This window comes from Lagopus muta, chromosome 1 (genome assembly GCF_023343835.1).
Source record: "Lagopus muta isolate bLagMut1 chromosome 1, bLagMut1 primary, whole genome shotgun sequence".
NCBI classification, from domain to species: Eukaryota; Metazoa; Chordata; class Aves; order Galliformes; family Phasianidae; genus Lagopus; species Lagopus muta.
Window position 1 is genome coordinate 131,374,667 of NC_064433.1, and position 22,008 is coordinate 131,396,674.

The following is a 22,008-nucleotide window of genomic DNA, read 5'->3' on the forward strand; positions in this document are numbered from 1 at the left end:
CCTCGAGGAAGGTAATCCTAGAATTTACATTACAGATACATTTTTTTTTTTTTAATACATTATTCATCAAAATACTTTCACAGGATCTTTAAAGAAACCTGTTCCTAAAAAGCAACATAGGATCATATCTACAGCTCATGTTAACATGTTTTTAAAAGTACTTAGGAGCATTTATATGGATTATGCTGTCTCTAACCATTACTTAACATATGAATTTTAATGCTTAGAATCATAGAATCATAGAATCATAGAATCACTAAGGTTGGAAAAGACCTAAAAGATCACCCAGTCCAACCGTTCACCTATTCCCAATAGCTCCCACTAAACCATGTCCCTCAACACAACATCCAGTCTTTCCTTGAACACCCCCAGGCTCGGTGATTCCACCACCTCCCTGGGCAGTCCATTCCAGTGCCTGACCACCCCTTTCTGAAAAGTAATACTTCCTCATGTCCAGCCTGAATTTCCCCTGCCGTAGCTTGAAACCATTCCCCCTGGTCCTATCACTAATGACACGAGAGAAGAGGCCGACCCCCAGCTCACTACAACCTCCCTTCAGGAAGTTATAGAGAGCAATAAGGTCTCCCCTGAGCCTCCTCTTCTCCAGGCTGAACATTCCCAGCTCCTTCAGCCTCTCCTCATATGGCCTGTGTTCCAGACCCCTCACCAGCTTCGTTGCCCTTCTTTGGACACGTTCCAGGGCCTCAATATCTTTCTTGCAGTGAGGGGCCCAAAACTGGACACAGTACTCGAGGTGCGGCCTGACGAGTGCTGAATATAGGGGAACAATCACCTCTCTGCTCCTGCTTGCAACGCTGTTTCTGATGCAGGCCAGGATGCCATTGGCCTTCTTGGCCACCTGGGCACACTGTCGGCTCATGTTCAGCCGAGCATCAATCAATACCCCCAGGTCCATTTCCTCTACGCAGTCCTCCAGCCACACCGCCCCAAGCCTGTAGCATCGCCTGGGGTTGTTGTGGCCGAAGTGCAGGACCCGGCATTTGGCCTTGTTGAAACTCATCCCATTGGCTCCAGCCCAGCTCTCCAGCCTGTCCAGATCCCTCTGTAGGGCCTCGCTACCCCCAGGCAGATCCACACTTCCAGCCAATTTGGTGTCATCTGCGAATTTACTGAGGGTGCACTCAATGCCCTCATCGAGGTCATCAATAAAGATATTGAAGAGGACAGGCCCCAGCACCGACCCCTGCGGAACACCACTCACGACCGGTCGCCAGCTGGATTTGACTCCATTCACCACCACTCTCTGTGCCCGGCCCTCCAGCCAGCTCCTTACCCAGCCAAGAGTGTACCCATCCAAGCCTCTGGCTGCCAGCTTCTGCAGGAGAATGCTGTGGGAGACAGTGTCAAAGGCTTTGCTGAAGTCTAGGTAGACCACATCAACAGCCTTTCCTTCATCCACCAGATGGGTCACTAGATCATAGAAGGAGATCAGGTTGGTCAAACAGGACCTGCCCTTCATGAACCCATGCTGGCTAGGCCTGATCCCCCGGTCACCCTGCACATGCCGCATGATCTCCCTCAAGACGATCTGCTCCATAACCTTCCCTGGCACCGAGGTCAGGCTGACAGGCCTGTAGTTCCCCGGATCCTCCTTACGACCTTTCTTATAAATGGGAGTCACATTGGCAAGCCTCCAGTCATCTGGGACCTCACCAGTCAACAAGGAGCGCTGACAGATGATGGAAAGCGGCTCGGCTATCACCTCCGCCAGTTCCCTCAGCACTCTCGGGTGGATCTCATCTGGCCCCATCGACTTGTGACAGTCCAGCTGGAGCAGTAGGTCTCTGACTGTTTTTTTCAGAATCACAGGGGGAAGGAGTCAGATTGTCACAAACCAAACACATGTGAAGCACAAACGAGATATATGTTCAAACCATTACCAACTTGATTTTGCTTTTGAAAATAAGCTGGAGACCATTTTAAAATACTTTGACAAAGAAAACAAAAAAGATGAATCTATTGAAGAAAAAAAAAGTGAAACCAAGAAGTGAGTTATTTTCTATTTTAAATAGGAATTACTTATCTATTTCTGAAGTCAGAGGTAGGGATTTTTCAGCTGATTTGTAGGGGAGAGTTCTACATTCCCTCTTGCATTTGATGTTGGAGAATGTGTAACACTGACAAATATTATGGCACGGTAGCTGAAATTCTGAGCAAGTTTAAGTGCCAGTAAATATCACCAAGCAGTTCTCATTCATATTAAAAAAGCTCTTTAATTAGAAAGTTAGTGCAACTGTAGTAAAATTGTCAGAAACTGAACACGCTCCAAGTATAAATGTATATCAGAAACATAAAAAAATGCACATCTCCATAGTTATCACAGCACTGTTGTAACTCCTAGCATTACTATTCTATTTCAGACAAATTAAGAAGTAGTTTAGGTTTTAAGAGAGGAAAAAAAGCCAACAACAAAAAAACTGCCTATCTTGAGATGGCATAGCACTCTTTTAAGTGCATTCTTCACATAGTCCATCAAAAATAGATCGGTTGCTCTGAAAGTAATACCTCCTTTTTATTTCCATGGAAACTACAGTAGATACAAGGAGCACAACAACACTATCTAATAGAGCAAATTCTCAGCTACAAAACCTTATTTTTCAACATAGTCACAATCAACAGCTAGGTGTTTTCACCAGCAATGAAGAAGACTCTGTGTATTGCTCTAGTAACAATCTGTACCAGCTGCTGCCACTGCTAAAATGCACCACGCACCACCTCACTGTGCTCACATCCACTGTTTGGTCTCCATAAACATTCAGCAAGCATCTATGAATGTCAGTGGGTGTTATTTTTCCAGAATTCAATGACGTGCCTTCTCTTCAGTCGCACTTTCATGTCAGACACTGCTGTGTCAGACTGCCACTCTGCTGCCATCTGTCACACAGCAAAGCATGTAATGGAATACTGGTGGGAAGGTTCAACCTCCACTGCCATCCCACCAACATCCGCCTCTGTCATCATGGGCCAACACCACAAAATAGGAGGCATTACTTTCAAATCATAACACCTGAACATAGACACCTTTTTCCTCCAATAAAATTTCATATCGTTATTTGCTATCCTGTTTTTTAATTACATCACTGACCTTTTAAAATAATGCACAATGTTAAAATTACAGTACAATGTGAGTACAATCAACGTAACCTGAACTTTTTTTATGTTTACAGTGATGGATGTGCCATGTAACACAAAAATACATGAGCGGGGAGGGGAAGGAAAGGAAGCTATCCATACCAATTTCTTCCCAATGAACAACAAAGAGAGTATATAAATCCATGCAAGTATTTTTGAAATAGATTTAATGAAATAAAGCATTCAACAGGGAAAAATGATAACTGAATGCAAATTAAACTTGAACTCTCCAAATAGTGTGCAGTCTTCATAGGCCATTGTGAATATAATATTAGAAGTCCTTGAATGAGGAATTCCTAGAAAATAAAACAAAACATAGTCTAATTTTGTAGTGAACATAGAAATAGATTCTGAGGTTTCCATGAACACAATTTAAGGTTTTGATTCTGAAAATACTACAAGCAGGCTTCCTGTCTCTTCTGAAATCAATCCAGGTAGATGATTTGAAGCATTAGACTTTATTGTGCAAATATGCTACAATGCTTTTTGAAGGGAAGGGCAAGTTTTGGACTCCTACCAAAGAAAATGTACAAACAAAGGTCTTTCCCACCAGGTCTGCAAGACATGCTACATGGTGCATTCTTTTCATTTTACTCATACAGGGAGTCAAGTCAGAGAAAAATGGGAGAATAGGAAAAAGTTACCATCCAATTTTTTTATGATATCACATTCTGAATATAATGAAAAGGTGATTGCCTGACCCATCTTCTATCTTGGGATGTGTGCTAAAATAGTGCACAAAATATGTAGTGTAAGAAGAGTGACAATGGTAATTCCAGCACTGCTATCTCAGGGTTTTTTACTGCATGTTCAGATACTGGTTGCAGAATATTCCTCTACACCAAGAAATTATTGTTTCTACCATATCTTTCTGACTCCCCAAGTAAGTCATCTTCAAGCATCTAAGAATGAAATTTCAGCTCTTGGAGGACTTTTTTAGTAATTTCAACTATTCTGTATTGATGCAAACAAGAAATGAGTTGAACTCATAATCTAGTTTGTAGAAGATTAGTCTGGATTAGGATTCAACCAAGAAGACCAATGGCATCCTGGCTTGTATCAGGAATGGTGTGAGCAGGACTAGGGAAGTAATCCTGCCCTGTACTCGGCATTGGTGAGGCCTCACCTCAAGTACTGTGTTCAGTTTTGGGCTCCTCAGTACGGAAAGGACATTGAGGTGCTGGAGCAGGTCCAAAGAAGGGCAACAGGGCTTGTGAAGGGCTTGGAGAATATGCCCTACGAGGAGAGACTGAAGGAACTGGGGCAGTTTAGTCTGGGGAAAAGGAGGCTGAGGGGAGACCTTATTGCTCTCTTCCAATACCTGAAAGGTGCTTACAGCAAGAGCAGGGCTGGTCTCTTCTCACTGGTGACAGGACAAGGGGAAATGGCCTCAAGTTGCACCAGGATAAGTTTAGGTTGGATATCAGGAAACACTTCTTTAGAGAAAGGGTTGTGAAGCACTGGAATAGGCTCCCCAGGGAGGTGGGTGAGTCACCATCCCTGGATGTGTTTAAAATCCGTTTGGATGTGGTGCTCAGGGACATGATTTAGTGGAGGGTTGTTGGAGTCAGGGTAGTATGGTGAGGTTGTGGTTGGACTCGATGATCTTTATGTCTTTTCCAACCTGAGGAATCCTATGATTCTACGATTCTGTGATTCTTTGGATTTGATATTTAACTAGCACTTTACTAATTAGAAAGGAATACTTTTCTAATATCAGTCTGATAAGGAGTTGAACAAATAGGAACAGCATCATAATTATGTAGTATCAGTATAGATGACAACATAGATTGAATTGATTGAATTCTCTTTTCTTTAGATGATATCAAAAATAAAAGAAAATGTTGTGGTTATAAAAAGTCATTTGATCAGTCCCAAGTGACACAGAGCTTATTTCAACAAATGTAAGAGCTACACTACACTCAGGTTAGGAAGGAGTAGACATGGTTCTTTCAGAGGATGAAGGGACTGCACTTGATACAAAAGACAGACAACAGCTACCAATTTACAGTCTTACACTGCTGTGCTAATATTTACCAGATTCATCTCAGAAGTATGTAACCAATTCAAAAGCAGACCATTTCCTGAAAGTAATGAAATGAGAATTTTTCCCACTCAATTGGCAAATATTTTTATTGCATGCTGCCATCAGTATGAATTGTGAGGCAACAAGCAGACAGCTACCAAACATAAAATTAATCTAAAAGACTAAAACTGACAGGGGAGTAGATGTAAGTGGTGGAGGCTCCATTTCAGTGACTGCTGGAAGGAAAACTGTTGCTTTTTTTTTCTACCACAAGATTACAAGTGTTTGAAAACTCATAGAATGCATTTAAATATGGTGCCAAGTTGTGTAATTGAGCCAATATTTCAACAAGAAATATCAGAGTTCATCCTTTTATTTAATTTGTTTTCAGTGTTGGGAACTTAAACATTGTTGAACTACTTACCCTTCCAGGGAACTGTCCAGAGACCAATCAGGAAGTGGATGATGAGCACGTTCAGGTGATGATGTTCTTAATGTAGAGCTTAACTGATATGTGACTGTACGATTCTGGCATCGAAGTTCCTGTACAGCTCGTTCCCTATATAAACATTATTTCACAGTCAGATTAAGCACTTTTAAAAATCAAAGTTATCACACAGTCATTAACTTTTTCTTTGTTCTTTTAACTTCTTTATTTCCTTAAATTTTATTTTATATGGAGATGTGGTGCTTGTCATACACTTCTCTAAAAGACAGGTAACTCTTTCTGCATACTGTTCTTACAGCTAACTTATAGGCTGCACAACAAGATGTAACTTTGCTCGTTCCAAAACAATTCAGGCAACTGTGTTTGTAATTATCTTGAAGTAGAAGAGAAATTGTTTTCAAGAACGATAATGGAGGATCTCTGATCCGTAGTGAGGCAACACTGACGTATAGACACACTCTAATATTTATCAGGCGAATAAAGTATAAATTAAATCTTGATATTACTGCAACTGTAAACAACTGTGTGAGTAACAAATTATCCTTAATTAGGAGAAGAGCTTAAGTGTGGAGGCTGATTCTGCTTTTTGACCATGAATGCCGCAAAAAGCATCAGGGAACAACCAAAAAGCACAAAATGGATGCACTCACACTGGAGAAGTAGGAAACAACTGCTTAGAGAAGAGCGAGACTATTTTAAAACAAAAGTACTGCTACATTAGCATACTATGTGGCTTATTTTGTGCAGCTGAAGAAGTACACTTGATGCTACCTTTTTAATTCACTCACACATCTAACCCCAAAGTTCTGCAGTTTTTGCCGTAACTTCAGGGTAAAGGAGAAAACAATTTGAAATTGAAACACATACTGTGACATTTGAGAAATGTATCTTTAAAAGACCTAACCTCAAGTGTAGACGTTTCCCCCTCAAAACTCTCATCCTTATGAGTGAATAGAGTATTAACAAACTAATTTGCTACAATTAAACAAAATATCTGATTCTCAAGCATGCTATAATCATATCACTACTTCTTCTACCAATTTCTTTTGAATACCTAAAATAATACTTGGCAGTTTTTAACATTTTTAACCTCACTACATCCATGAAGTAGAAAAATCTTGCTATTTTTGTTTCATAAAGAAACTGTTTACGATACCAAGACTAAATAGATAAGGCAACTAGTAAGACAGGCCTAGGACTGTTTCTTGTACTATGGCTAAATCACATGAAACAATTTGTACCTACTGTTAAACTTTCTCATCCTGCCCATTAAATAAAAACCTTAAAAGCTGATTTTCTTCATATTGGCACATTCAGTGCCCCACACAGCACTTGGAAGAGTGCAGACTGTACAGGCTAAAATTGTTTCATTGTGTCAGTACAGACTAATTAGAGACAAGTATGCAACAAGATACCTAGACCCTCACTTGAAATAAGTGCATGTTCAGGAAAATGTCCCATCCCATCCTAAAGCAGGCTGCTTGAGAAGCAAGTTTGTTTCTGCGTCTCATTGCGTTGGCAGACAACTAATGTAGACAGAACACGTAACAGTTTCACACAGCATGGCATGAGTAGCCTCTGAACACATAGTAGACGAAGAACAGAGCAAAGCCGAACTTTGCTGTTTATCCTTTTAATCAGACTAAGTCTTAGTACTGCATTGTATTTCATCCCATTTAGATGGAGAAAACATAATACAAAAATATGTACTTGCCTTTCAAACCTCTCAGTTGCCAGCTGTCTTCTAGTGATATCCAATTCTGACTCTAGCTGAGCTGTTGTATTTTTGAGCTGAGTGAAATCTCGACTCTTCACAGTGCTGTAAAGTTCATACGTTTTAATTAGATAGCAGCTATAATCCTCAAGTACGTTACCAAATAGAATTATGCAAAATGAAAAGGGCAGCTATACCATGCAACTGATTCCCTTCTGGAGTAAAACGTGCACAGAAGAGTACGTTAGGTTATAGCTGAGGAATTAGAAGCAGGCTTATGTTATCTTCTGCTATTAAGGTATCCAAGGTACTTTGATCATTTGAAAATGCAGCTAGATAGACATGTGTATACATGCACATCTATGTTTATGTATGTATATATGGAAAGAATCTAAAAACAAAACAAAACTCAACTACAATGTCCTCCTGGTCATTTACTCACAGTTTATTCTCTGCTAAAAAAAGTTGCTCCTTGAGAAGCAGAATTTCGGAGTCTTTCTCTTGCTCTGCTATCTGTGACTGAAGTTCTCTCTCGCGATTGGATGCAAGCAAAGATTCCAGATTTTTCAGAGATGCTCTTTCATTTCCTAGTTGTCTTCTCAGCAGCTCTATTTCAGAATGGGATGAATCACATTCACTCTGCAGCTAAACAAGGTTTGTAACATTTCAGATGTATGCCTGCTGTGTTCAGTGGTCAGCAGTTAGAGTAATCTTTAAAAATAAAAGAAGTTTAGTATCGATGACCCAAATTTGTTCTTACTCCCAAGATGGTTCAACATGGTTGATTACTGTCATATTTGACCTCAATTAAAATCCTGTTTTGGATTTATAAACTTACTCAATGCATATCTATGAACTTAGGCATACTTGATACAAATAAGAAACTCTATGAAATAGAATCATATAATCACAGAACATCCTGAGTTGGAAGAGATTTCAACTGTTCCTCCTATGCCTTGCCTTCGAGACCCCTTACCACCTTTATAAGCCCTCTTTTGGGTACTTTCTAACAGTTTTATCTCCTTCCTATATTGTGGCACCTAAACCTGCACCCAGTGCTTGAGGTGAAGCCTCAGCACAGAACAGAGCACTTTTTTACTTTACAAAGCAAAATCCAAATTATTTGGTCTTAATGAATTAAAATGAGTTTTCCTTATTCTGAAAAGCCAATTTTCCACTGTCAATCAAAACTATAGTTTTCTTGCCTATAAACAGTTCTGATATTCTACTTCTGTATTTCAGAACAAAACAATACTAAAAATTATATAAGCTTTGTTAAAATAAACAGTATTAAAACACTGAAAGAACAATATTATTTTAGCATCAGCATTCAGAATCTTCACTAAACTCTCCAGCTGCATTTCTGTATCTTCCCATCCTGAAACTCTTGCTTCCCTCTACAATCCCAGCAAGCCTCTTCATTGACAATTTCATAAAAGAATCACTTCTGTTGCTTCCTAAACCTGTCAAGCATTCTAATGTCCATATCAAGTTTCTTTGCTAATAAACTACTCTAGCTATTCTGTCTATTAAGTGGCTGAATGTGAAATCCAAGCCATCTGTCAAGAAAACAATTAGTAATATTACATCCTGAATTTCAGTACTCGAAGTAAAACTTTGTAAAGCAGTGGTGGTATAGACAGTACAACATCCATGCTCTGAGGAGTATGTTTCTGAGGTATGCTACATTAAACATAAAAAAAAAGAAAGAGCCGCTGATCATCAGTAGAGATTTCTTTGATCATTCTAGATCTGAAAGTAGTTTGAGATCCCTTAAAGCATAACATTAACATAAAATTATTGCTTAAATTTATTTCACATACCCTTTCTACCTTCTCTGATGTGGAAGTTAACTGCTGACTTAAAAGTTCTTTGCCTGCATCTAATTTAATGCAAAGTTCTTGCGTAGATACGAGATTTGCAAGTATAGAGACTCTCTCCTGATGTATGTTTTGAAGCTCTCCTTCCATTTTCACAATAGACTTGTGTAAGGTAGAAAGCTGAGACTGGTATGCTTCTTCTGTTGTTAAGTGCTATAATAAAGCAATATCAGATAATCAAAAGTGTATTGCAAAGAAATTATAAGACTGCTTCCAAATTCCTACAGAAACATCCTACAAAAATACTGTTGTGATGATTTTTAAGAGGTGGCAGTAGTTTATTCTGGAATAAATTTTAAAGTTATTTCTTTAAATAACTTCTGTATATAAAATAAGTAGAAAAAAGATTCTTGCTTCTGATAGCAAATTTAACTACCAAATTTTAAACTTCTTAGGATTCTACTCTTTCTTCTGAACTATTAAGATTCAAAATTCTGCCATGGGCCTTATTTCATTCCCAAATAGAACCTCTTATTTTTAAAATAAAATGTATTCCTGCATGTAGAAGAGCACTGAATGCTCAAATGCTGTCAACCATGTTCATGTTGCTGTCACCCATAAACTCAGGCATGATGAAGAGCTGACAGAAGCCACACTAAGATGAAGTTTGCAAAGCCAGCAGCAGCAGTTTTGACTGGAAGCACTCTGAATGTTGTGTATTTTAAAACAATATAACCTAGATTTTCCCTTTTGAAAAATGTCTGTACCTTAGCCAGTCATACCTGTCTTGTATTTCCAACCACTTTTAACCATTTAATTGTCAATGTGGCTGAGTATGGAAATTTGACAAAGGCAATGAGAGCAAAGAGACAAAGCAACGACTTCCCTGAAAGATTTCTTATAACTGAGATGGAAAAAGATGGTTGTAGGGGGAACACGTTACATAATTCCAGCTCTGACTTGGCTAAAATAAATTAATTAATTAAAAAAATTATAAAAAAAAAAGGAAAAGGGCTACATTAAATTACATACATTAAGATTTCTGAATTAAAATTAGTGTGTTTAAGATACATGCCTTAATGTAACTGCTGCGAACCTGAACATGATATCTGCAATTCTGACTGCATTTGTTGACACATGAACAGGCCTGTTTATTCCTGTAATTAATATTAGACCTGGGAAGGAGGTAGAAAGATAAAATCTCTACCCATTTGAGGCTGGTTAGACAAACTAGGACCACAAGCCAGCTTCATTATATTAAAAATCTGCCACACAATTGTCCTGTACTCTGTTCTATTATGTTCTCATCCTTCTTTATGAACAGCTGCAGATCAGCTTCTATTGGCTATCTAATGTGCGTGAGAAGCCCTCAATAGCCTCTGCAATATTTAGGAATCAGAGATGATCTGTAGCAAAAACAGCAACCCCAAACCAGAACACAATTTAAATGCTCAGTTTAAATGTTAAGTCCTTCACATTTTCAAATAGGAAATAAATAGATGTTTGGGACACCTAAACCACTGGAAAGAAGGTTGAAAAGTTGGAAGCAAGAAAAGCAAGGACTGGAATGTACAAAGGGGATAAAGCACTAGGTATGTTTCAGGTACGCTGTGGAGTTCTGTGCGAGGTTATGCCCTCCCTCATTTCAAACATGCTGTTTAACTTTTTTCTTTGAACTGTATTAGTTTTATTTTATGTATTATTTTTAATTTGTTTTCCCCCAAGTATGACATTCGTATGACTGCTCATTGTGTTACGAAATAAACCCCATATTCTTCAATGTAGCAACTATCTCTAAAATTCAAATAGAAGTGGTATAAACTGTAATTTTAAACAGCCATAAGCCTAAAATATTACCATAAAATTTCAAATGTGAACTACAGAAACTATGATTTCAACTTACTTGCTCCATCTCTGTCTCAAGAGTCTTCATTTTCTCTTTCAACCTGCGGTTCTCAGACTCCGCACTGATTAATGCCAATCTGACAGAGTTACAGTCTTCTTCTGCTTGATGGCACTTTGCTTCCCAACTTTCTCCTTGTTCACGGGCTTTGTGGTAATTCTCCAAAAGCTCACAGTTCTCTCTCTCCTAACACATAAAACTTGTTTAATATTTTACAGTATGCTTCTCAAAATAGGGATATTTACAGTTGTGCAGCTATGACATAGCAGTGGATGTTCTCTTTTTATTGAGAATCTTGCATTTAGCAAAAACATTGAGAGACTTCTCAGAAGAAGTGTTTTGTTCCATATGGCCACGTTGTGATGCGCTAGAGACTTCTGTTAAAAATGGCTGAATTAACACTAAAAATGTGAAGTATAGGAATATATTGCAAACTTTTTTCTGTTAATCCCATACAGTAGCAGAGACAAAAGAGTCTCAAGTTCTTATATTATGCACTGAAGTTTTAAATTCAATGAACACACACACTGTAGTCGAACAGGGTCGACAGGGGCCCCTCGGCCCCTGGGAAACCATGGCAACAAATGACCTGAAGATAAGGGAGAAGAACAGGATAGACCAAATAAGGAAGAAACAAGACATTCCACGTGTCCATTGGTCAGGTAGTAGCCCTAAGGCATGGGGAAAAGTTTTAAAAAGGACACGCTCCCTGCAATAAACGCCATTTTACCACCCACCACATTGGTGTGCACCGAGGTAGATGGACAGACCGTTGAGTCCCTAACGATAGCGAACACCTGTATGAAGCCTTTTGCAGGCGGAAGGCTTCATATGGTGACCCCGACGTGATTCGTTAGGGAATAGTGGTCGGCCACAGGCGGCGTGGCGATCCTACTCTCATCCGTCTCCCGTGGGGAAGGAGGCGATGACCCTAGAAGAGGGGGCTGCGGCTTAGGAGAGTGGAAGCTGGGTAGCGTCGGAGGGGGCTCTACGGCGCCAGGAGCCTGCTTGACCTGCCGAGGACCCAGGAAGCCATCGGAAGAGAAGCCCGGTGGCTGTGTGATCCGCGGGAGCAGGAACGCCCGGCGGAGTGGACATGGAGGCCGTCATAAAGGTGATTTCGTCCGCGTGTAAGACATACTGCGGGAAAACTTCTCCTTCTAAGAAGGAAATAGGGGCAATGCTGTCCCTTTTACAAAAGGAGGGACTGCTTACATCTCCCTCAGATTTGTATACCCCGGGGTCCTGGGATCCCATTACCGCAGCGCTTTCCCAGCGGGCGATGGTACTCGGGAAGTCAGGAGAGTTGAAAACCTGGGGACTGGTCTTGGGGGCGCTGAAGGCAGCACGAGAGGAACAGGTTACATCTGAACAGGCGAAGTTTTGGTTGGGCTTGGGGGGAGGGAAGGTCTCTCCCACATATCCCACAGGAAAGCCAACTACTGAGCCTCAGGTCGATGAGGAGAAAGAGAAAATGGCTGCACAGCAAGAAACGAAGATGGCACTGGGGGAGGCGACCGCGCCTAAAACCGTTGGCACATCCTGTCGTTGCAGAACGGATGCTGGCTGCAGTTGCGCCACTGCTGCCCCCTCCGCCCCTCCTCCTTATGTGGGGAGTGGCATGTATCCTTCTCTGAAGGGGTTGGGAGGGCCGGAGGGCGAGGGTGTAGCCACGTCACCGGTGGGGCGGGACGGTCCGCCCCGAGGGGTGGAACGAAGGGCGGAGTTAGGGTGCCCTGATTCGGCCCCTGGGCCAGCCTTGACTGATTGGGCGAGGATCAGGGAGGAGCTTACAACGGCGGGCCCGTCCGTGGTGCCCATGCCCGTGGTGATAAAAACAGAGGGACCGGCTTGGACTCCTCTGGAGCCAAAATTGATTACGCGATTGGCCGACACAGTCAGGACCAAAGGTCTACGATCTCCAATCACTATGGCAGAAGTGGAAGCTCTTATGTCTTCCCCGCTGCTGCCGCATGACGTCACGAATCTTATGAGGGTCATATTAGGTCCCGCCCAATATGCTCTGTGGATGGATGCTTGGGGCGTCCAGCTGCAGACGGTTATAGCGGCGGCTACCCGAGACCCTCGACATCCTGCGAATGGTCAGGGGCGGGGGGAACGAACTAACTTGGATCGCTTAAAGGGCCTAGCGGATGGAATGGCCGGGAATCCAGAGGGCCAGGCCGCGCTTTTGAGACCGGGGGAGTTGGTTGCTATCACGGCGTCGGCTCTCCAGGCGCTCAGAGAAGTCGCCCGGTTAGCAGAGCCTACAGACCCTTGGGCAGACATCACACAGGGGCCATCTGAGTCCTTTGTGGATTTCGCTAATCGCCTCATAAAGGCGGTTGAGGGGTCGGATCTTCCATCTTCGGCACGAGCCCCCGTGATTATTGACTGCTTTAGACAGAAATCACACCCAGATGTCCAACAGCTTATACGAGCAGCACCCTCCACATTAACGACACCAGGAGAGATAATTAAATATGTTCTAGACAGACAGAAGGTTGCCCCACTCACGGACCAGGGAATAGCTGCGGCCGTGTCTTCGGCCATGTCGTCGGCCATCCAACCCTTAGTCATGGCGGTAATTAACAAGCAAGGAGAGGGCGGACAGAGTGGATCGGGTGGTCGCGCCCGGGGGCTTTGCTATTCCTGCGGATCCCCGGGGCACTACCAGGCGCAATGTCCTAAAGGAAGGAGATCAGGGGGTAACCGTGATCAATGTCAGTTATGTGGAGGGTTAGGGCACAACGCTAGGCAATGTTGGAAGTTTGTCATAGTGCCGCAGGGAAACGAGGATGGGAGGGTGCCTTAGGCCCAGGGCCCCTCCCCCGGAACACCAAATGGGCCAGACAATGCAACTCTGCCTACCCAAGGTCGGGGTCCCGTACCTCAGTGAGCCGCTCGCCCACGGTGGCGTTAACCATGGGAATGGGAGAGCGCCCCTTGGGCAGGATCATGCTTACTTGTGCGGGGAGCGTACTTTCTTGCAGGTCCCCTGAGGAAGAGAACACCGTAAATACGCCCTCAGCTATGACTGCTAACATCTTGTCAGCACCTTCGGCATCCCACTTCACCCCCCCTCGGCTTCAGCTTCGCATAAGCAAGTAGAAGAAGGCATTCAACTGTCTGCGCTTTTATCTTGCAAAACGGCTAAAGGGCAGGAATGCAAGGTCGTTGAAACCCCTCCGCTGTATCCACAACAATCGCTGTCTCTGTGTAATCTGCCCCCTGCGGGGGCAGGGGGAGAAGAGAGCTGGGATGGGACACTTGCTGTCTCCTCTCAGGAGGTGGAATGCAGTAACACCCAGGGGGGTGGGAACTGCGGGCACGGCTTGGGTACGGATTGGTCAAAAGTTAAGGAGAAGGTAGAAGAAAAAACAGCAGAGAGAAAGGGAAGCGATGTAACTTACAGATGCTCGGATGATAGTGTCCGGCCAGCACTGTCCACCCTAATTGCACCTGAAGGTGTAGGTGGCGTCTGGCCGGCACCCTCTGCTCAGGCTACACCCGATGGAGAAAGAAATAACGATAGTCTCCGGACTCACTCTTTGCCACAGTGTTCAGACCCATTGACTCGACCCACACATCCTTTTACAGGATTGAGTGCGCATGCAACCAATCAGAAGCCTCTACAACAGTCAGTGCATGATCAAAGGGAGATGGGCACAGTGGGGGAGGTGCGGAGCCCTCAGGTTCCAGCTGTGTCTGAAAAGGATAGCAAAAGGAGAGAGGTGAATTTGCATTTGGGAGTTAAGAGAGATGCACTAACAGATTGTGGGAAGTTTAGATCTAGCCTGATAAAGGAAGGAAGAGCACTAGAGACCTTCCCGATAGTAGGGAATGATAACAGAGACCCAGAAAGGGTACTCCTTGATCTGAAAGGCATCACACACCTGATAGATTGTGCAGAGAAACACGGATTGAAATCACTCCTCGCTGTAAATGCATTAGAAATCCTGACAGCATTAGGCCTTCTCTTTCCGCATGTAACAAGTCTGATGTGCATGGTGCTTAAGCCAGTGCAGTATGCACTGTGGGCATCAGAATGGGTTCCCTTCATGGACAGGTGGCCAGATTGAGGCCTGGAGAACGAGTAATTCCATATGGCTGGTTTGTGAGAGCAATGCTCTCAAGGCTAGAGACATCTGCCTTGATATTGAACAGATGTTTGTTATTTTTGAGGTACATTCCAACAGGAACCTGAGACAATGTTGGTATATATTGGGCATAGATAGTGCCACTAGAGCTATCAGCAATCACTCTAATCTCTCTGTCTATAACTTTACTAGTATTGTAGGATGTGGCTTTAATTATTAAGTGTTGGCGACATCACATCAGTTCTTTCAGGATAATTACACGGTGATTAAAGACCTATCACCTGCTCCAAGTGGGATGAATCTCGCTTTGGCTTACCAAGGAAGGAACTTGGTAAGGAAGTTTTTGCAACATGATGACCTGCACCAATCGCTGGAAACGCGTCAGAGACAATGGACAGAAAACCTTGATCACCGTTCACCATGACACAGAAGAGATACGTCGCGTCCTAGAGAGAGTAAAGAAGGATGGAGAACACCACTGGTGGGAAGTTCTTTTTGGATAGTCTCTCACAGCGACAGGGATATTTAACTCTGTACTGCATCTGGTTGTAGTTGCATTAGGTTTAGCATTATTCTAGGCTGTTAGGGTAGAACTATCAGGCGCTTTGCGATATAACAGAGCAGGGTTTCACTGAGCATGGGAGAGATTTTGTGGCAGGCGAAGAAGGCGAGTACTCGGGATGTGACGGGATAGGACCTCCCTCTGCTCAGTGGTGAAAAGCCTGCATCTAATTTGTGTACCTTGCTTCATCAACTGTCTGCAATAACGTTTAAGCAATCAATGCTTGGAATACCGTAGACTTCTCGAAAGATTGTAACCAGGTTCGCGTACGCTGTAACAGATGTTTAACTATGTTTAACTCTATTCAGTTATAGTTGTATTAGGTCTAATATTAATATGCTTTACGCTTATAGTCATATAGGTATATAGGTATATTACATAGATAAGTATAATGTATGCTGAGACGAATGGCTCATATGCAAATGCTAAGACGAACGAATCAGCATCATCTAAGAATGCAGCATATAGCTTTATGTAGAACTCACGCTTAAGACATTAGGATTATTTGGCGCATTGTGATGTAACGGGGCAAGGCTTAACTGAGAGGACAATGGCATGTATAGGCGCAATGCGGGGATTTCGGGCTGTACGCGGATAGGGTCCTCTCAGAATGTAGTAGTTACGCTTGTGCATAGGGAGGGGGAAATGTAGTCGAACAGGGTCGACAGGGGCCCCTCGGCCCCTGGGAAACCATGGCAACAAATGACCTGAAGATAAGGGAGAAGAACAGGATAGACCAAATAAGGAAGAAACAAGACATTCCACGTGTCCATTGGTCAGGTAGTAGCCCTAAGGCATGGGGAAAAGTTTTAAAAAGGACACGCTCCCTGCAATAAACGCCATTTTACCACCCACCACATTGGTGTGCACCGAGGTAGATGGACAGACCGTTGAGTCCCTAACGATAGCGAACACCTGTATGAAGCCTTTTGCAGGCGGAAGGCTTCAACACACACATGCATAAAATGGTGAAATATACTTTGTTACTTGTCTACTGGAAAATCAGCTAAGAAAATACTCTCAAACTATTAAAACTGTAGTAGCTGAACACAGATTTGGAAAGATCTTCTATGGAAAGATGGTTGCAATTTCAATTTTAGTTAGAACAGCTTTAATCCACATACTCACTTTAAACTTCAGTACTCCCTTTAGCCTGGCAATATCCGTGTTTGAATCCTGGGCTTTCAACTTCATCTCATCAAGCTCATTCTTGTACTTAGTTATTTTCATATGTAGTACCTATGAAGAAAGATTTGTTTAATAAGGCTGAAGTATATTGTTTGTACCTTGACAAAAATAAATAGAATTTGTACATATCTAGAGCATATGCCTTTATTAAGTATATACAAAATATAAGGTATGTGGATTTCTACAAATGAAATTTGGCACATATCAAAAAGATTCACCTTCTTTGACTTTAAAATAATATTAAATCTTAAAATGAAGAAAAACATGAATAGGATTGCAGAAAGGTTTCTGGACAAGTCAATTATTATCTCCCTTTCTTGCAAACTACTGTGAGAACACTCCACTGCAAGAAGCAGTACGTAAGGAAAAACAGATGTAGACTATGGAGAAACCCTTGTTCCTGTTGTGAAATGTCCATGAGGTGCTGAGAAAGGTGCTCTGGAATTCTGTGAACTTTTTCAGCCCTACTGAAGAAAGAGGAATACTAATTGAGATGCTTGGACTTTCACCTAAATTAATGGAAAAGCCACAAGTAAAAAATACATATTATAAAGACACATCTATTAAAAATTAGTTGATCACATGAGGCTAAGATTCTTTTGTTTCTAACTGCTTCTATAAGCCTACAGACACATTTCAAAGAAACCATGAAGTTTTTGAAAGTAGCTACAAGCACAGGTAGCTTTATTTATACCAGCTGACCACATCAGAAACAATGGGGATTATAAAAGATTCTGAATAGATGAGAGATATAGATGAATAGAGAGATGCCTTTCAGTAATCCATGTTTCTACTGACACTCACTATCTATCTTCAGTGATTATAACATTTGAAGAAGAGAAGAAAATCAGGAAATAGAAAAGTATATTCAAAGAAGAAGATATTCTAAGCAGTTGAACAAGTGTAGAGGAGAAAAAACAAGCATGAGAAAACCTGAATTAAGGCAGAGGTTTTAACAAAAAGAAGAAAAAAATAGAACATTATACAATGATGACCTACTGCAAGTACTAAGCCTAATTTCTGGCTGCTTAGAAAACATAGTGATGTGTGAACATCAAACGTGTGCATGAGATGAGACTGCAGTCCAGACATGTGTATTGGAACTGCTGAATCACAGCCTGAACCTCTGATTGATCACCTGAGGCAAGCACTGAGTCAGCCATGGGAGCACAGGTAAGGCAATTCACCTGTGCTGCCGGAAGGGGTGGAGCCTGACTCCATTTCTCCTAGACCCATTTAAGAGCTGACTATCATTTCTATTATCTTTTACCCAAGAGCCCCTTTAAAGAATGGTATATACAGTCCTGTTAATAAAGCTATGAACCTTAATAAATGTGTCCTGTGTTCAAATATGTAAACCTGTATATGCTCTGAGCCAGTCGCAGCACCGTACAATAAATAGCTGCTGTCTCCTTTACAGTATTTTTCAATGTAAGTAGCGGTTATAACCACCACAATTATTTTCACAAAAAGACCAGAAACAAGAGTTAAGCAGCTGTTCCTGGAGACAAACATCCAAACCATAACACAAGAGCAACTGAGCTTCTTCATACAGGTGACCTAAACAGGAAGTGACAAAATCAGTTTGAAAAATGAGCGCACCAATTCTATGCTCTACCAGAAAAACACTTCATTTTCTTTTTTAGTCAAGATTTCTCTATACATATATACCTGATTTTCTTGTTTAGCATTAGAAAGATGCTCTTGTAACCTGTCCTTCTCCTGAGCTAACATTTCTCTGTTGTTGTTAGCTTGTGCAAGTTCTTTGTTGGTTTCTTGCAGCTGTTGTTGCAAACTGGTGATATCTTTCTCACAGATACACAGCGCTTCAGCAGATTTTCTACGTAGCAAATAATAAATACTTCAGGTATGACAATGCTGTTCAACATAGCAAAATGATAGCTTTCCTGTGGTTAAGTTTGCAAATTGTGAAACAAAGCTGTAGCATTTTAATATATAACAGAGTAGAAAAAAACAATTCTACATTAGCACATCCTAGGATCCTTTTTTTTTTTTTTTTTTTTTTTTTTGCATTAATACTATGCATTAATCAAAACTTAATTATGATCTTGAAATTTTATCCTTACTGTATTGAACGCTCCAAATCGGAAATCAGAATCTTCAAATCTGAAATAGTTTTCTCCTTAAAAAGAAATACAAAATTAAGATAAATTCCTCACAACTCTAATTTCCTTTTATTCAGTTAGCTGATTAATGCAAAACAGATTCTGATTTTCAAAGTTTCATCGTGTACTGTTTAGAGCTGAAAATCCTGATAACCTACTTTGGCAAATAAAGCAACAAATATTATCTTCTGCAGAATGCAACACTTTTAATTAAATTTTTTAATCCTTTGTGGTTTGAATGGTGGCATTTGTCACACACACTTTCAAAAGTAAATAATGTCTTCTGTCTGCTAGATAAGTTATCACAGTTTTCCTACAATTAATAGACTACCAGAGTTTGGTGGTGTTTAACTGATAAAACAAAAACTCTGTCACTGTATTTCCATCAAAAAACAAAACAAAAGACTAGCACAAACTGTATCAGTTTGTTCCACTGTCTCTGCACACAGATATTAAAAGTATAGATAGGCTAAGCAAATGTTTTCTACTGAAAACCCAAGATATATGAGATACAGCCATTGCTTCTGCAAAATAGGCACCATTTACAATTTACAGTCTTTAATATGTGGAGTTATTGTTTATAGCAATATGATTATGGCCTGTCTTGCAAGATCCTATTTCCAATGTTATGTTGAAAGCACTGCAACTTCAAGTTAACAATCACTGCATTTGTGAAATACCTCATTTAGTGTGTCCTAAATCAATATCAAGATAACTTAGGCTGAAGAGAAAAACAATGCTTCAGACCTAAGCAGCTTCATTATAGAGATGGAAATCACATTATGCAAAAAACCAAAACAAAACAAAACAAAAAAACTGATGCATTTTGCCTAGCTAAACTAATACCTTAAGATGAAAACGATACCATTCAAATGCAACATCAATGATAAGAAAAGCAGTACTTGGCACTGTATCTTTAACATTAATGGGCACTGGGGAAGAATTCAGGCTAAATTTCATAATAAAACACTTTGTTAGCCAATTTACTTTTCTTCACCTAAGGAAAGTAATTAAAGCTCCCTCTCTTGATAAGTATAAGCTATGCAAAAGCCAAACATGAGGGGTTCAACATGGCTCAGACCCACTGCTATTGATGTTAACATGAATTTTACTGTCTTGAAACTGAAGCAGGTCAGCACTGAGCTCTGCACTGCAGATAGCATTATAAGAGTGTTATGATGACCCAACAAATCCTCCCTCTATTTAATCTCTCATGATTCCATAATTTATTCTGATTTTTCCATGTTAGAACATACTTTAATCTTCAGGTTTTCCTCAAAGGTGACGATCTTCTCTCTTTCTTCTTCCACGCATTCTTGCAAAGTTTCCTTCTCTTTTTCAAGTTGCACAATTGTATCTTTCAATGCACAGATCTTCTCTTCTTGTGCAGAACTTTGTTTTGAAAAGTCATCTGAACGCAATCAGAAAGGTCTTGTTTTTATAAATTCAAATCATTCAAGATAAAAACTATTTTGATACACTTCTGAAGCATAAAAGAACATTACAAAAGTTTTCCTTCAGGAAAATACTGAGGCAAGTGTGTTTTCAGAAACACAGGTAATCCCAGTGATACTTGTAGAACTGCATTCTTCTTTCAAGGACTTAACTTACTTGGCTCAAAAAAAAATATATATCTATCCTTAAATGGCTAATGTTTAGATAATTCAAATAATTTTAGTGGGCATTGCTTAATGGCTTAAATAGAATTACAGTAGACAGAAGACATGAAGGCTACAACCTGGAAAGGCTCCCGTGAAATAAGAGATAAATATCCCAATATTAGATAGTTTTCAGAAACAGTGCTTTATTTATATGAACTTTGTGTACAAGAGGTTTAAAAAACCTCATTTACAAAATCCAAGGTCACCTAAGAAGTTCAAAGCTACTAATGAAAAAAAGCAGTTAATCTACTTATTAGAAAGTGAAATTTGAAAAGATCTCTTTCCCTGCCTGTCTTCATTGAGCTAACAAAATGCTATGCACTGCATTTACCTTTAAGTGGTCAGATAATCAATCCTTATTTGAGGTGCATACACTGCATTCTCAGGGGAAAACTACAGGAATTCCTGTTACAGTGAAATTTACATCTCATAAAGAGTATGCAGGTTGCAAATTGCTTTAAAAATGTCAGTGTAACTGGAGGCTCCGAATGATACTTATTAACTACTTCCAGGAGATAAACCATTTGAAGTAAAATCATATGTGGCCCAGTCTTTTAAAAACATCATTCCCATATATCCACCTTCCAGTCTTTCTCCACAAACTCTCCCTATTGTAATACATGAGATGGAAGACACTCGGATTTCCACATCCTTATGAGTCTAGACTGCAACATGCTTTGGTCAGATGGTTGGAGGTCTTAGATGTGAGATTCTGAAGAGTCTCCTTTCAGCTTTCAGAACTAAAAGGCTTAACATATGCTTAGTTGGGACACACTTCCTGGGAATGATTTAAACATGCAATAATACATAGGCAGATGCCCCTATTAAGCCAGTACTTCACTACATCAGGGAGCTAAACTTTTTAACATGATACATAGATTTTAATGTGGACAAAATATCTTTTTTCCTAGGTTTCTCAGCAGTGGCTTAAACACCTTAGCCAAAGCATTCAAAAATTTAAATTTGCTTTGAATGAGATGCTTATTCAAGTTTTAGAGTAACTGGAGTAACTGAGTAACTGGAGTTTAAAAGTTGTAAGTAATGAAGGAGAAGATATTTTAATAGCTGTATTTTCCATTCACAAATTCACCACTTCATTTAACAGTACATCATGTCAACTGTATCTACAGAACAAAATAAGACTTCAGACACAATGCATTTGTATTTCTGGAAGTGGTAACTCATTAACTGGCACACTAGAAATAATTTCTGTATCCACTTCCTTCAGTCCCTTAACAGAAAAAGGGTACAACATTTCATATAGAACGTAATCTACAGAAGATGCTTTCCTCATTACGTCATCATCT

At 40.7% G+C, this 22,008-nt stretch overlaps 1 protein-coding gene across 1 annotated transcript in view; it reads right to left on the reverse strand.

Moving 5' to 3' along the window:
• Positions 1-1,943: 1,943 nt before the first annotated feature.
• TSGA10 (testis specific 10) overlaps positions 1,944-22,008 on the reverse strand; it is a 33,136-nt gene continuing 13,071 nt past the window's right edge. The window contains exons 9-18 of the mRNA XM_048962139.1: positions 20,297-20,451; positions 19,002-19,057; positions 18,586-18,754; positions 16,855-16,965; positions 11,065-11,250; positions 9,165-9,374; positions 7,784-7,986; positions 7,342-7,446; positions 5,604-5,738; positions 1,944-3,449 (exon numbers count right to left, since the gene is read on the reverse strand). Coding sequence (XP_048818096.1) covers positions 3,425-3,449; positions 5,604-5,738; positions 7,342-7,446; positions 7,784-7,986; positions 9,165-9,374; positions 11,065-11,250; positions 16,855-16,965; positions 18,586-18,754; positions 19,002-19,057; positions 20,297-20,451 — 1,355 coding nt within the window. The 3' untranslated portion in view covers positions 1,944-3,424. The remainder of the gene's footprint in view (positions 3,450-5,603; positions 5,739-7,341; positions 7,447-7,783; positions 7,987-9,164; positions 9,375-11,064; positions 11,251-16,854; positions 16,966-18,585; positions 18,755-19,001; positions 19,058-20,296; positions 20,452-22,008) is intronic.